Consider the following 13514-nt stretch of genomic DNA (forward strand, 5'->3'; position numbering starts at 1 on the left):
AAAAACAGTACAACTGTGGTGTCAAGTAGAAGGCAGGCATGGCTACCTCTGACATTGCCCAGTCACTCAGACCTCTGAACAGGAATCCCAGCAGGGCCACTCAGACCTCCAGCAGCCCACTGCCTGCTGAGCTTCAGAGCACTGCAAGCAGAGACTTTTACACTGGAGCCCCTCAATATCCTGTGAGGCTGAACACTTCAGAATCCAACAGGCAGTAAGAGTAAAAAAATAAATATTCTTGTCAAGTTCCTAACACACCCAGGTAAACAAGAAAGATGTAAGCATTAGGGAAAAAAGAAAGTTTGATTAGCTGCTCTTTATTTCCTGAAGACCAATAAAAACCCAAGTCAACATGCAGGTTCTCACAGATGGCTCACACCACCTGCAAAATGAGTCTGTGTTCTCACCGGTTAAAGCAAGACCTCAATTGTGTAAATAACTGGAATGAAAAAAAGACAGTCAAAGATCTCCAGTGGTACTTCAGGACTAGCAGATAAAAGATGCATTGCGTTTTTGGACAGTTCTGGTTTGTAAATAACACATACTGTATATACGTAACGTGTATATATCAATCCTATAGCTTCAACCCATAAATAAATGAAGGCACCTGAAAATGTTGTAAAAAAATGAAAAAAAGGTTCCCAAATCATTTAAATAATGCCTAAACATACAGGTGGATTAAATATGATTATATTATTATATATAATTATATAACTGTATTATTAAATAAATATAAACACAATATATTAATAGACAAAAACTCTTTTTCATTCTTGCAATTTCAGTTTTTCTGATGAGGGTACTGCTTTATTTAAGCACAAATGTTGTTTCTTTGTAGACAAATTACATAAAGTAGGAAACCTGAAAACATACATATATATATATATGTTATACTGAAAAATAACAAGACTGCCATTATTTAGTCCAAGAGCTGTAGAACTACTGTTAGATTCTTTTCTTTACGAAAGCTATCTCTCAGGGTGATTTTTCAATTTAATGGTAACCAAGTTAATACTTTTAGTTATACTCTGTAATTTTTTCCATTTCTAAAGCACTTTTCACACAGGTCTCCATACAGGAGGGGACCCACTCCACTCAGCACTCAAGTGCGGCAGGTCAGGTAGAGGCAGACGAAACTGAGTCATTAAGCAGAACAAGCCATCAAGCACCGCAAATACCAGAATTCCTCTTCAATTAAACAGAAGGGCCAAAAGGGACAATCCAAGCAAAGCAATGAAAATGTTAGGTTTTATGTGGATTCAGGCAGTAGAAACCTCATCACTCACTCGCCACTGATCAAGTTTTAATGGCACTTACTGTAGGTGGCAGTTTCTGCTTACCCATTTATAGGGGAATGAATAAATAATAAAAAAAAACAAAAACAGATGAACCATGAGGAACATGGAGCTTTTGAAATAAGTCAGGGAAAAAGTGGTAAACAGCCACAAATCAGGTTAAAGTTACTTACACCCTTTAAGCATAGTCAAGATGATCATTAAGAAGAACTTGATTTATACCATTTAGACACTACCTACATCAGACTGCATTGTGCAACCAGGAAAGAGCAGGAATCTCGTTAGTTACTACTGTGAAGCCTCTTTGAAAGATTTGCAAAGTTCTTGTCTCAGGAGTTACTGTATACACATCAATTATATCCCTACAGAAACCAGGCCTGTATGGTTGAGTGGAAAGCTTTAGTGAAAAAGTCTCATCTCAAATCTGTCAAGCACAGCAGTGGCAGTATCGTGACACAGGGCTGCTTCTCATCAGCAGGGACTGAGTGATGCTGGAGAAACCTACAGGCAAATCTCAAAAACCTAAGAATCTAAGAGTAAAAATGTTTAGAAATGACATTTCAGCAGGGGCAATGATCCAAAGCACAAGGCCAAAACCACACTGAGTAGTCTGACAGGAAGAGAAAGGTCCTTGAGTAGCCCAGTCAAACTTCTTTGGGTTCCCTGTTGTGTCTTAATAATTTTAAATGTTATTAAGTAATGTGTATGCAGTAAGAAAAAGTGGGAAGAGAAAAAAGTCTGAAATACTGCATTTGTGTTTATTGAGATTATACCAAATACGATTTCTATTAAAATAATATAAATGTATCTTTTAATGCTAGACAAAAAAAAGTAAAAAAAAAAATCAGCAGTCATTAAAAATATGCCTGTTGCACCAAAACAAGTCTAGAAAAAACAAGCTTAACGAAACTGTGCAATTTTACAGTGTTACACACATCAATTTAAAGCAAGAACTGTACATAAATTCTGGAAACCACCGTACCAAGATAATAAATAATTCTATCTTCATATTAAGGAAATCCATAACAAAAACAAAACTGGCTGGTCATTTTTATCCTCTGTTGTAACTGAACTTGTACACAAATCAATATAGGAAACTCAGTGATTCACGAAATACCTTGTGGAGACACTGCACTGCCTCAGCTTGCCTTCTACCAGATTTAAGAGTAACAAACATAATGGCTCAGTTCAGGTCTCAACCTAGACATCCACAATTGGCTTCATTATTTTGGTGTCTGCATCAGATTAAGCATCTTTAATATCAGCTTATTAGCAAACAGAGCAGCTGTTAACGCTGAGTCTCAATGTAGACAGCATGGCATCCTTGATTGAAAAAACAGCCCCCTTACAATCGACTGCTGCTTGTGTACAGGAGATGCAGGATGAAGCACGTTACGGCCATTAAGAGGGATACTAGACCTATCAACATTTTCTGAAGCCACAGGCAGTGATCGATCTGCTCTTCAAGCCTTTTACTGCTGGCCATGACTCTGATGAGCTGCAGGGATGAAGAGAAAACAGCAGAGAGAGATTCAGTTGAAAGGCTATCATGACAAATATGGGTCATGCCAATTTCCTTCATTATCGAAAAGCCACAATTGTCATAGTGAGTCAAACTTTTTTTCTTCTTTTAATTCGATCACCTTATCATCGTTTGCAAAATTTGCTAAATTTACAATACACTAGTGTTACTTTGTATCTCAAGGATGAGAACAAGAGGCTTCTCTATGTATAGTCCAATTTCCTTTACTCTACAAGAGAGGAACTGCTTTGTTCATCACGTTCATCATCACCAACTTCACACAAATGCTGCATAAGTAACTTTTAGAATCCCATGTTATCCTAGCTGTTATTTCCTTAATTCTTTCATCCTAAACAAACACTGTATACGTGCAGTCCTCGATGAAAGCATACAGTTACACAAATTCTATTCTGGGGACTAAAAAATTTGTATTCTTGCAAATAATAACCATGCCAATGAAATGTCTCATTGCCTCCGATTTTTACATATTCTGGAACTTGGTTTGGAATGACTTGAAAATAAGCAAATGTGTCTGTTTCATCAGACTAGTTCTCTATTTACTGCAGGCATCCCATGAGTGGGATGTGAGGCTTCAAAGCCAGTCCCTGTGTCAGTGGTCTAATGCCAAGTGTGCACCTGGAAATAGGCACATCTGCATGTTTACAAACCACTCCAATCGGCCAGAAGAATGTCAAACATTGCATGAGTTTCATGAGATAATAAATACATGGGAAAAAAAGAAAAAGTAATGACATTTCTGTCCAGCTTTTACTTTAATTATTTAATGTCTGAGAAACAACACCTACTTTAGAATGCAGATCTTCAGGGCTGGTTTTCCCATTGCTGAGTGGGATGTCTTTGGATAAACTGGTGGGGATACTTCGTTCAATAATGTGACACCTTAATCTATTGATATACGGTAAGAAAAATAAGAAATAAGAGCACTTAGGAGAGGAGTCCACAGTGGAGTACAATACTCTCACTTCATGATCTCCAGCTGTCATGCTGTGTTTTCTGTTTTACAACTATGAAAAGAGATTTTGAAAACATCACTGCTTTTCTGCACTGTTTAATGCTGGATCACACTGCCGTCTCATTGAAGTCTCACAACCTCTGCCCCTTCCCAACACCCTCTCCAAAGAAAACCAGAAGATCCTGTTGGCTCACTTAAATATCACACAGGTGCTTCATTTAAAAGCTGTGCTACAATGTACGATTTGTATTGCGTTTCCTCACGTCTGCCTGCTAAAGTTTCTGTCTAAACGTTTGAATGACTAATTGGCTTACATTACTAACATAATCAACTGATGCCTTGAAGCACCGGGATCCAGTGTACGTTGTAATGTACAATATTTTCCACAAACCTAAGCTGCCTTTTAAGGTATTGCAACAAATGTGCAAACTACTAATACTTTAATGTCAATGGAGGTGTACTGAAGTGTCATAAAAAAGTGGACCGATAAACCAAGGAATAGTATTCCTGAACATGACCATTCCTTAGCTGCTTCATCCATTAACGTCTGACAATTAAATGTTGCCTGGCATGGTGACACGCAGGCAACCACCCTGTCATCACAGCCATTGATTTCCTGACTCTTGATCCCTGCTGACATTTGCTTTATTTTCTAGTTGTCAGTCTCCATGAACTGACAGAATCTTAACCAGGATATCCTAGAGGCACAGTGACTTCAGTCTGAAAGCAGGTGAAGTCTATTGATGAAGCGTTTTAGATAATCTGTAAAATGAACAGGCAGGATGAAATGCCAGACTACTGGTCAAGATTTTAATGCTGAAAGGCTGATATCTGTCACTGAGCCTAAATACCAACCTTGTGCCTCTGATCTTGAGGCATGAAGCCTGGCCACAAAGACTTAAGCCATAACATAACATAATCAACAGAACACGCACTTTATTAAATCAGAAGATCTGTAAGTACTGATCTTTATTAAATCTATCAATTTAAGGCCCCAAGTGGAATACTGTCTTTATGTTTGCTCAAAGTCAGCTTAAACTACCAAGATCTTTGTTAAAAGCTTTAACCTTTAACAGACAGGAGACTAAGCTGTCCCACTCTGACTATTTACCTGTGTTCCATTATTTTGCTTTTTGGTACTTCTTTCCAGAACTGGGCAAGCTCTTGAGAACCTGTTCCAGGACCCTGGTCCATTTCAGCTGCCATTATCAAGAAACGATCCTGGGGAGAGGCCTGGAACCCTGAGAACAAATCCCCCCCCCCCCCCCACGGAGAGTTATAGATCATAGACACCATTGCAGACAGGACTTTGTAACATTATCACATTCTGTTTCCTGTTTCACATGTAAACGATCTGAACAAGGGATATAGCAGTCTCAGCAGCATCACATGTGACTCTGATTTAGATTACCAAGGCTTAATAAATAAGTGGAAGAGAAACAATTAGAAATGGAAAAATGCTGTATATAAAAGATATAAAATGCTGCAGCCCATTGCAATGTGAAGAGTACAATGCAGTGTACTGCAGACAGTGTGAGGTGTACAATGCAGTGTATTACAATGTGAAGAGTACAATGCAGTGTACAGCAGACAGTGTGAGGTGTACAATGTAGTGTATTACAATGTGAAGAGTACAATGCAGTGTACTGCAGACAGCGTGAGGTGTACAATGCAGTGTACTGCAAACAGCGTGAGGTGTACAATGCAGTGTACTGCAGACAGCGTGAGGTGTACAATGCAGTGTATTGCAGACAGCGTGAGGAGTACAACAGGCAATACCTCCATGAAGAGAAACGATGATGTCTACAGAAACACCAGGCTCACAGCTGGTGTTACTTGGCTTAACTCTGTATTTTTCAGGTGCAGTTGTTCGAACCTAAATAGCAAGAGCAAAATAACTATATTATTAGTTATGGTTATAACTATAACCATATATTATATTGAATAACTATAACTCCATCTAGCTAAAAAAATCCAGATTTGAAAAAATATAGCATATTAATTACTGTAGTACATTATCAACACATTAGCAGTTTTAACGTTCATGTGGACATATAAATAATTATACATTAAATACTTATAGTGCCCTTCACTGAATACTAAACCCAAGATAACAAGGCAAAAGAGATGGACGCACCTTAAAGGCTACGTGATTTTTGGTCACATTGTTCAAGATAATCAGACATTTCCTTTCACAGTCTTTTGATCCAAAGCAAATTTCCTCTGCTGGGCTGAAAACACAAAGCAATAATTATTTGAAGTACAGTCATTTCTCATTAGGATTTTTAAGTTCAATTATTTTCCTAATAATTCGTGATCTGTTTTTCTCTTTAATTTTGTTAGTTGCAAGGTCACATTAAAGATGGAAAAATGTCTGACATAATTTATCTTATTTCTGGCTTTACATCACAAAAACCTGCAATTTCAATAAGGGCGTGTAGACTTTGTATATCCACTGTACATACTGTATAGAAAAGAATTTAAAAATGTTACAATTAATTGCTCTAATTAAGTTCTTCAAAAAAAAAACATGTTTGATGAGAAAGTAATCCAAAAATGTCTCAAGGCAAGACTCAAGATAATGTCCTACATTCTTCTTGGCATCAAAAACATTTTCACTTCTGTTTTAGGAATCCAGGTTTTAGGCTAAACAGCAACACTACCTTATCTGGGGCCTTTTCTAGATTTGAACCTGTATCTTCATTATGTTAATCATGCTGCACTAAACTGATAATATACTACACCTGGGGCTGAGATATTACCCTGGCCTGAGTCTATGACCAAGTTGTTGGTAAATGTAATAAATCATTGGAGACAATGTGAAAATCAGGTAGGTTATGTCACAGGTACAGCACACTCTAAGCAGTCCCAGACTAAGCACTGACTGTGCAGTCTGAACAATTTTACAATAAATCCTAACATTCAATAACAGTCCCATAATAAATCACAACTGTATCAATAACGTTTGATAGAAAAATGTTGTGTAGAAAAAAAGAAATGTTTGACAGTTAGATCTGCAGATTCCAAAAGTGAAAAAAAAACCACAACATGTGATACCTTTCTTATAATATTGCAGAAAAAAAAGCTCATCAATACCAAAAATGACTAGCTGTAGTTTTAGTCCTAAAGTGTGTTAAAACAATTTTAATAGGTTTTTTTTAATTTTAATTCCAAATAATCTCATAATATGAACAGTTCAAATTTATATTTTCTTCCGGTTTATTGTAATTACAGGCCAATTATGTTCAATGGCTTATGAGCCTTTTGTAAAATTACATCTTTAAATGATACAATAAGCAATACTATGTTTATATTTGCAAATCATTCCACATTACCTCATTACTTTGTTTTAAGCTACAAAATAGAAATTCAATAAAACTGATTTCTGAGAGAAAAGTAATTTCCCAGATGTTTTTAAAATAGTTCATGCTGTTCGGAAATTAGAAAGGGAATTTTACAGTGACTTCTGAGCAGTCACATATAAAAGTACAACATTTAATCTGCATAAAGGCAGAATATATGTAAAAAAACAGTGAATACCTTATGTGAAGCAATGGCCCTTTGAATGTCGACATGGGATTCCTGGCTGTTTTGGTCTTACTCACTGCATCCCCTTTGTCATATTCGTCTTGTCTTAAACTTTCTTCCAGAAAGGTCACCTGTAAACAACAGTAAAGTCCTGTTTAATCAATTTTTTTTCTTGTATGACCATTTGCACCAAGTAAAAAAAAATCAATGTAATTGATGGCATTCATCAATTTTGCCACTTTGTCTTCTAGATATCATTAACCATTAAATAGCGACACAGTCTCAGAGCATAATGATCTAAAGTTGCTCAAACTAATTGACCCCAAAATACTGTATAAACAACTTGCAGTTGTTTTAGTGTCACTGCTTGTGTCATGAGTATAAATAACAAGCATTGAATCTTTTTAGTTATGATTAATGATAAACACACAGTAGACTTGTACTGTAACACACTTCATCCCCCCCAACCTTGTTGTTAAATTGGTGAATCTTACCCTTAAATTCTGAGAAGCTTAACATGGTTTTCAAAATCTAAAAAGCTCAGTGAGCACTTATGAAAAACGCTTATTGAAACATACAGTAAATATTATGGATAACCTTCACTTTAAAAGTAGCATGAGAATAAAAGGACAAACATCTTATTTGGGAGAAAAGTCTTAGTGTTTTTGGCAAAGTCACTTCATGGAACTGATTTGGAACACAGCATGAAGATTCCCCTCTGACCCTTTTCAAACAGAATTGAACAACGGTGATTGCTAAGGAAAGCAGAGGGGAGGAATACAAGAGTGTTTTCAGAATAAATAGCACTTGGGAAGATGCTTATGAAACTGACATTGACAGGATCAAAACTGTATACTAAGTAACTTCAGGCCAATACTCTTTGTTTTAAATGGTCTTCAGTTCCCTTTTAGTAGTATTAGTGAAATAAACAGCCTTCACATGACTTTGTCAGGTGTTTTCCTGATAAAAACATGCTGCATTCAGCTCTTTAACAACAGTGTATGGCTCACAAATGCAACAGAATAAAATAACTAACAAGTTATTTAGTATTTGAACTACTGTTTAAAATATTTTGAAGAAGTGCATTAATGACAGCAATGACAGGTCCTACACAATGCTGCTGCAAAGGTGTACAAAATTAAATGTGGCAAAGCAAAGGTGAAGATCATTTTAAGATGAAAATTAAGGCAAAGCGATAAACTGAAATTCATGATGAACGGTGCTTTTTTGCCATTTTAAATGCCAGATTCTGACTGAATTAAATAGGATGATCTCGCCTTCTGCTACTCTGTTAAACGTGTGTGAATTAGAAGTCATGTTCAATAAGGGGCTAGAGGCTGTGGATAAAAATATTATTCTACCAGACTCTATAATCCACAAGGGGAACAGAACTGGTGATGAGCCTGTTTTCGAAAGCACCTTTGCACACTCGGAATAATAACACAGATAAAATGTTCAATTTTATTCAAGTGGCATTAAGGGTAGAAAATAGTACAATTTCGTGGCAGAAGCTTTGGAATAAAGGCTCTTCCAGATCATGAAATATTGGGCTATAAAAATCCAAGAAAGTATATCATACCTAAGAAAGTCAGATGACTTGAGCCCACCCAAAACAAAAAAAAGTTGACCTGGATAAAAAAAAGCTTCTTCAAACCTCTGCCTGGAATGTTCAATGACACAAACATTTCAAAGAAAATGAAACACTTTGTGTCATGTTCATAAAGCATAATCTGCCTGACTAATACTAATTAGTATTAAGACTACCAGACTAATAATAATTTTCAAGAGAAAAACGATTCCTTTTTATTGGAAAAAGGGTACTTTCTTAACTTAAAATAAATGTGTTTGATACTATACAACAGTTTATTTGGAAAATATGCAATTTAAGAACAGTTGTATTCATGAATATGGTCTTTTGTATAATGGACTTAGGGGGAACTGAAGGAACAAGTTTAATAACATAGATTTCTATTTCTTGGGCTTTGAATACTTACTGGGCTTGTTTTCAGCAAACTGTTTGGGCCAATAGAGCACAAATTCAGTGAAGCTATTCAAGATTAATTCACCATATGCCGGGGTGGCCTTTAAGGACCTCAGCACTCAGCAAACAGACAATACTCAGAACTGTTGAGGTAACAATCATATTTACTACAAAGAAAATAAACAACTTCTGTCAACCAGATTAGCCTTTTCTTGAGCAACAACATTTGATAAAACATTTAACAAAATAAACAGAATTCGAGAGCAAGTTTCAGTTTGAAAATTTTATTTTCTTCAGTCTTTGAAATTCTCGTGTCAGAATAAATGATTTTTTGCATTGATTGTGCATTAAGTAGTACTTAAGTTACAGTATTTCTGAAACAATCTCTATAAGACCATTCTGAAATTTGACATCCAGCAGCTTTGATAAAATATTAATACAATTGAAAAGAAATAATCAAAATATGAATATATCAATGAAATGTACTGATTATAGAGTTAAAACATTCAATAATCATAAGAAATATTAGGGACCTCTGTTAACATCAAAGTTTTACATAAACACCTAGAACTGGATTCTTTGCACACTTGGACTGTTGTCCAACTATTAATCAATATTATTGCTATAGATCATTTTGATAACATGACGCCCTATAATCAGTCTTACTCATACAAAAATAAAACAATCAAATATGTTAGTTAACAACAAGCTAAAATTTCAAAAAAGCATTCCAGTATAATCACAATTTAATTGAACACGTCTTTGCCTTGCAATAGTGCAGATTTTTTTCCATTTTCAATTTGGGCTCTAATTTACCGAGTTCATCTTAAAAACTCTTTCTGGTCTGGGAGGTTATTGATTGAAATGTATCATTTTACATTTTTCTGTTTTTCCCCAAATCAAAAATTGGACATTGGCACAAAGCTCTTTGTTTTTAAAAAGTAAAAAATATACACTTCACAAGTCTGATTTTTCTTTTTAGTTTCTTCCACCATTGAATAATAAAGACTCATTACATATGATAATCAAATTAATCAAAATACCAGATAAAAGACAGCAATGAAATGTGTGCAAAGTCTGAAAATAAGAGACATTATACAACAGGGACCTCCTTAATACCTGAAATTCAAGATTTCACCTGTGCCACAAATTAACCAGGCAAAATAAAGGGGAGATATGCTTACTGTTGATTATTTCATTTACTTAGTGTACCAGCTACATTTGGCCCTTAGTTGTTATTAATATTCATGTACGTGATGTTGAAATTTTAGAAGACTGTGAAAAATGATAAATAGTGCTCTCTTTTTTCATATCATCAAAAGCGAGTGTTGTTTATTTTGCAGATAACTTTCCAGAACTTAAACTGAGCAGCAAAATAAAGGCAGTTTGAGCAATCGGAGCTCACGGGTTCAACCAAGAGCAGTATGCCATGTGAAAGATAATTTTTCACCAAGAAATTCAGCTAAAACATTGCTTTTCTCAAATAATCACATATGCAAATGTTTAGCTATCACTTTAGTACAGGAAGGCCGTTTTTCAGGTCTCCAGTAGATCAGTTATTTTCTTGGAAAAGACAAAGTCAGAATCATGGGGATCCAAACTACAAACTGACATCAGTACTCCTTGTAAATAAAACACTATATTATTATTTGAAGTTTTGAAATTGCATCATAATCTTGATGATAATTATTACTAATTATCAAGACATTTGTGTTACTACATTAATGTGGCCAAAGCATATGGCTGGGACCGATTACGTAATTAGAAATTAATTAATTGTGGCAATAGAAATCCTAAATAAACAAAACACAAATAAAACATCTTGAAATAATGGACAAAGTGCACAAGATTTATAAACATACTTCTTATAACGGTCTGGCTGAAGTGCTGTGTTCACGAACTCTTCCAACAAATTCCTCTGAGGCGTAAAGTTTGTTTCAATTACAACGTTCAGAAGCAGTTTTTAAAGTGGAGTGTACTGAAATGTATGAAGTGATCGTAAAAACTTTCAGCACAGCACTGCGCATAAAGTGTGCCTTTCATTTTCAGTCCTATACTATCTTTTGTTACAAACAACATGTGTTAGTTTACCTCAGGGTCCTTTTCCCCTCTATATAAGGCACATATTATGATTTGAATTTTCTTATCAGTCTCATGTTTAGTGTGAAAGCATTTTCAGGGCGTTCATGTTAAGCAATGGAATGAGAACTACATCATAGGAAGGATGAAAAGCAGCATATAAGAAGTCTATCTTATAACAAGCTTCACCAGAATTTAAAATGATAAGGTCATAAAAACATTAAGAAGTATAATTGCATTGTATACATCATCAAACTCAAAATGATGGGTTTGAAAAAAACTAAAACTAAAGGAAAATGTGTATAATTATAAAATCAACCAGACTTTACAATCAAACCAGAGCTGTATCATATTCCTCTTCAGTAAAAATGTATTTGGTATTGTTCTATCTTAAAAATTAGGATCAACATATACAGGAGGTCCCTTCTTAACGTCTCCCTGAATTAATGTCATTGGCTTTTTGAGACCGAAGACATAATATTTCCCCAAATTCATGTCCAAAGGATGTAAACTACACCCTACAGATTGAATCCACAGCATATAAAATGGTAGATTTCTGGTAAAATCGATGCAAAATAACTTTGCATTATATAAAATTACAGATATATATATTATTACTATATTATTTTATAACTGTGTTTGAAATCTTTAGCATTTTAACGTCTTTTCTGTGCCCAGACTTAAGTCCTCTGAATGCAAAGTGCTCTAACAACGTTCAGAGAAATCTCAAGAAATGCAAACAGAACATGTTATTAGGCAAGTTAAATACTAATAATTGTACTCTATAAAGAATTAGATCAACGTATTTATCATATAGATGTATACGGTATTAAATGTAACTGTAGTATTACAGTGTACATAGAAGTTGAATTTACAAGTATTTTGCTGTGTTTTTTTTATCTGAATGTGCACGTGTACTTACTTACGTGATGCATAACACTTAAAATTCATCACTCACACATTAATTGTTCATTTTCAAATGCTCTAACACATTTTAAAAAGTTAAATCATATTTAAGTGCTCAACTTTTACTGTAATCATTCTGTTTACACACAGAAAAGTGAATGCTCTGTTCATACACAGATAATGTGAGTGTACATGCCATAGACTTTTGTCATGTCCTGGTCCTTATTACTGTTGAAATACATTGATTCTTATGGACAAATATGTTGCACTTAACGCGCTCAGGGCAATATTTACGTCCTTTCAGTCTCCATTAACCGATTTCCATTATTTCTTATGAGAAATAATACCCTGTTTCATGTCACAGTTTTAACAGTCCACATTAAGGATGTTAAACGGGAACCCCCTGTATTTACATATTTTGATTGCGTTAGAAACACACAGTAGGAGTAATCTTCCATGGATTCCACTTGCAAAGTACACATGTACACGTACATCTTTTCGAATTACATCTGCAGCTTCAATTAACTTTTGATGAAATCACATATAAATGTCAATGGGACAAATCAATTACATTTTCAGGTCAATACAAATTGATGTAAATTGACTTCAGTGTAGCTCAAGTCACGTACTATAGTTTAATGTGTAAAGTGACTGTCCAGAATTAATAAACATGGCAGTTTTTGTATTTTACCATTAATGCATCTGAATAATTCTGGAATTCCTTACAGTATTCTTCAGAATAGCTGCTGCAATAGGTTTGGCAGGTAAAGCCATTTTAGTTTTCTCAATATATTGTGAAAACCATTTTCACTTGACTTGCCAGATAGCTGTGACATAATTCTGAGGTTTGGTAACATACTGTACCAAAATGGAATGCACAGTACTCTCCACTGTGCTTGACTTACAGCACATTTACAGCACATCTGATTATACTAAAGGAACATGTACACTATGTGAATTTCAATTTTATATGTTGTTGGAGACAGAGAAGGAAGTTTACTCACAAAATACAAAGAATTTTATATAAAGAGACCATTTCGACCGCAGAAACGCTTCGGTTTCCAGAACTTCTTAATGGAGGCAACTCATCTTTAAATTTCTTACCAGACCTTATTTCAAACAAATAAAAACAGAATTAGTTTTTCCTTCTTACAGGTATCAACATTCTGCATTAAATTACACAAGCAAAAAGCGTGTCTCTTTGAAATCAGCATAATTTGCACAATTGTG

At 35.0% G+C, this 13514-nt stretch overlaps 1 protein-coding gene across 2 annotated transcripts in view; it reads right to left on the reverse strand.

The window, feature by feature from the left end:
- Positions 1–2032: 2032 nt before the first annotated feature.
- Positions 2033–13514, reverse strand: part of mospd2 (motile sperm domain containing 2) — a 31570-nt gene continuing 20088 nt past the window's right edge. For both annotated transcript variants that reach the window (XM_088913418.1, XM_088913417.1), the window contains exons 10-15: positions 7331–7449; positions 5928–6021; positions 5570–5666; positions 4902–5031; positions 3624–3723; positions 2033–2793 (exon numbers count right to left, since the gene is read on the reverse strand). In XM_088913418.1, the coding sequence (XP_088769544.1) occupies positions 2641–2793; positions 3624–3723; positions 4902–5031; positions 5570–5666; positions 5928–6021; positions 7331–7449 (693 nt within the window). In that variant the 3' untranslated portion in view covers positions 2033–2640. The remainder of the gene's footprint in view (positions 2794–3623; positions 3724–4901; positions 5032–5569; positions 5667–5927; positions 6022–7330; positions 7450–13514) is intronic.

Source organism: Atractosteus spatula, chromosome 4 (assembly GCF_055471065.1).
Source record: "Atractosteus spatula isolate fAtrSpa1 chromosome 4, fAtrSpa1.hap1, whole genome shotgun sequence".
Classification (NCBI taxonomy): Eukaryota; Metazoa; Chordata; class Actinopteri; order Semionotiformes; family Lepisosteidae; genus Atractosteus; species Atractosteus spatula.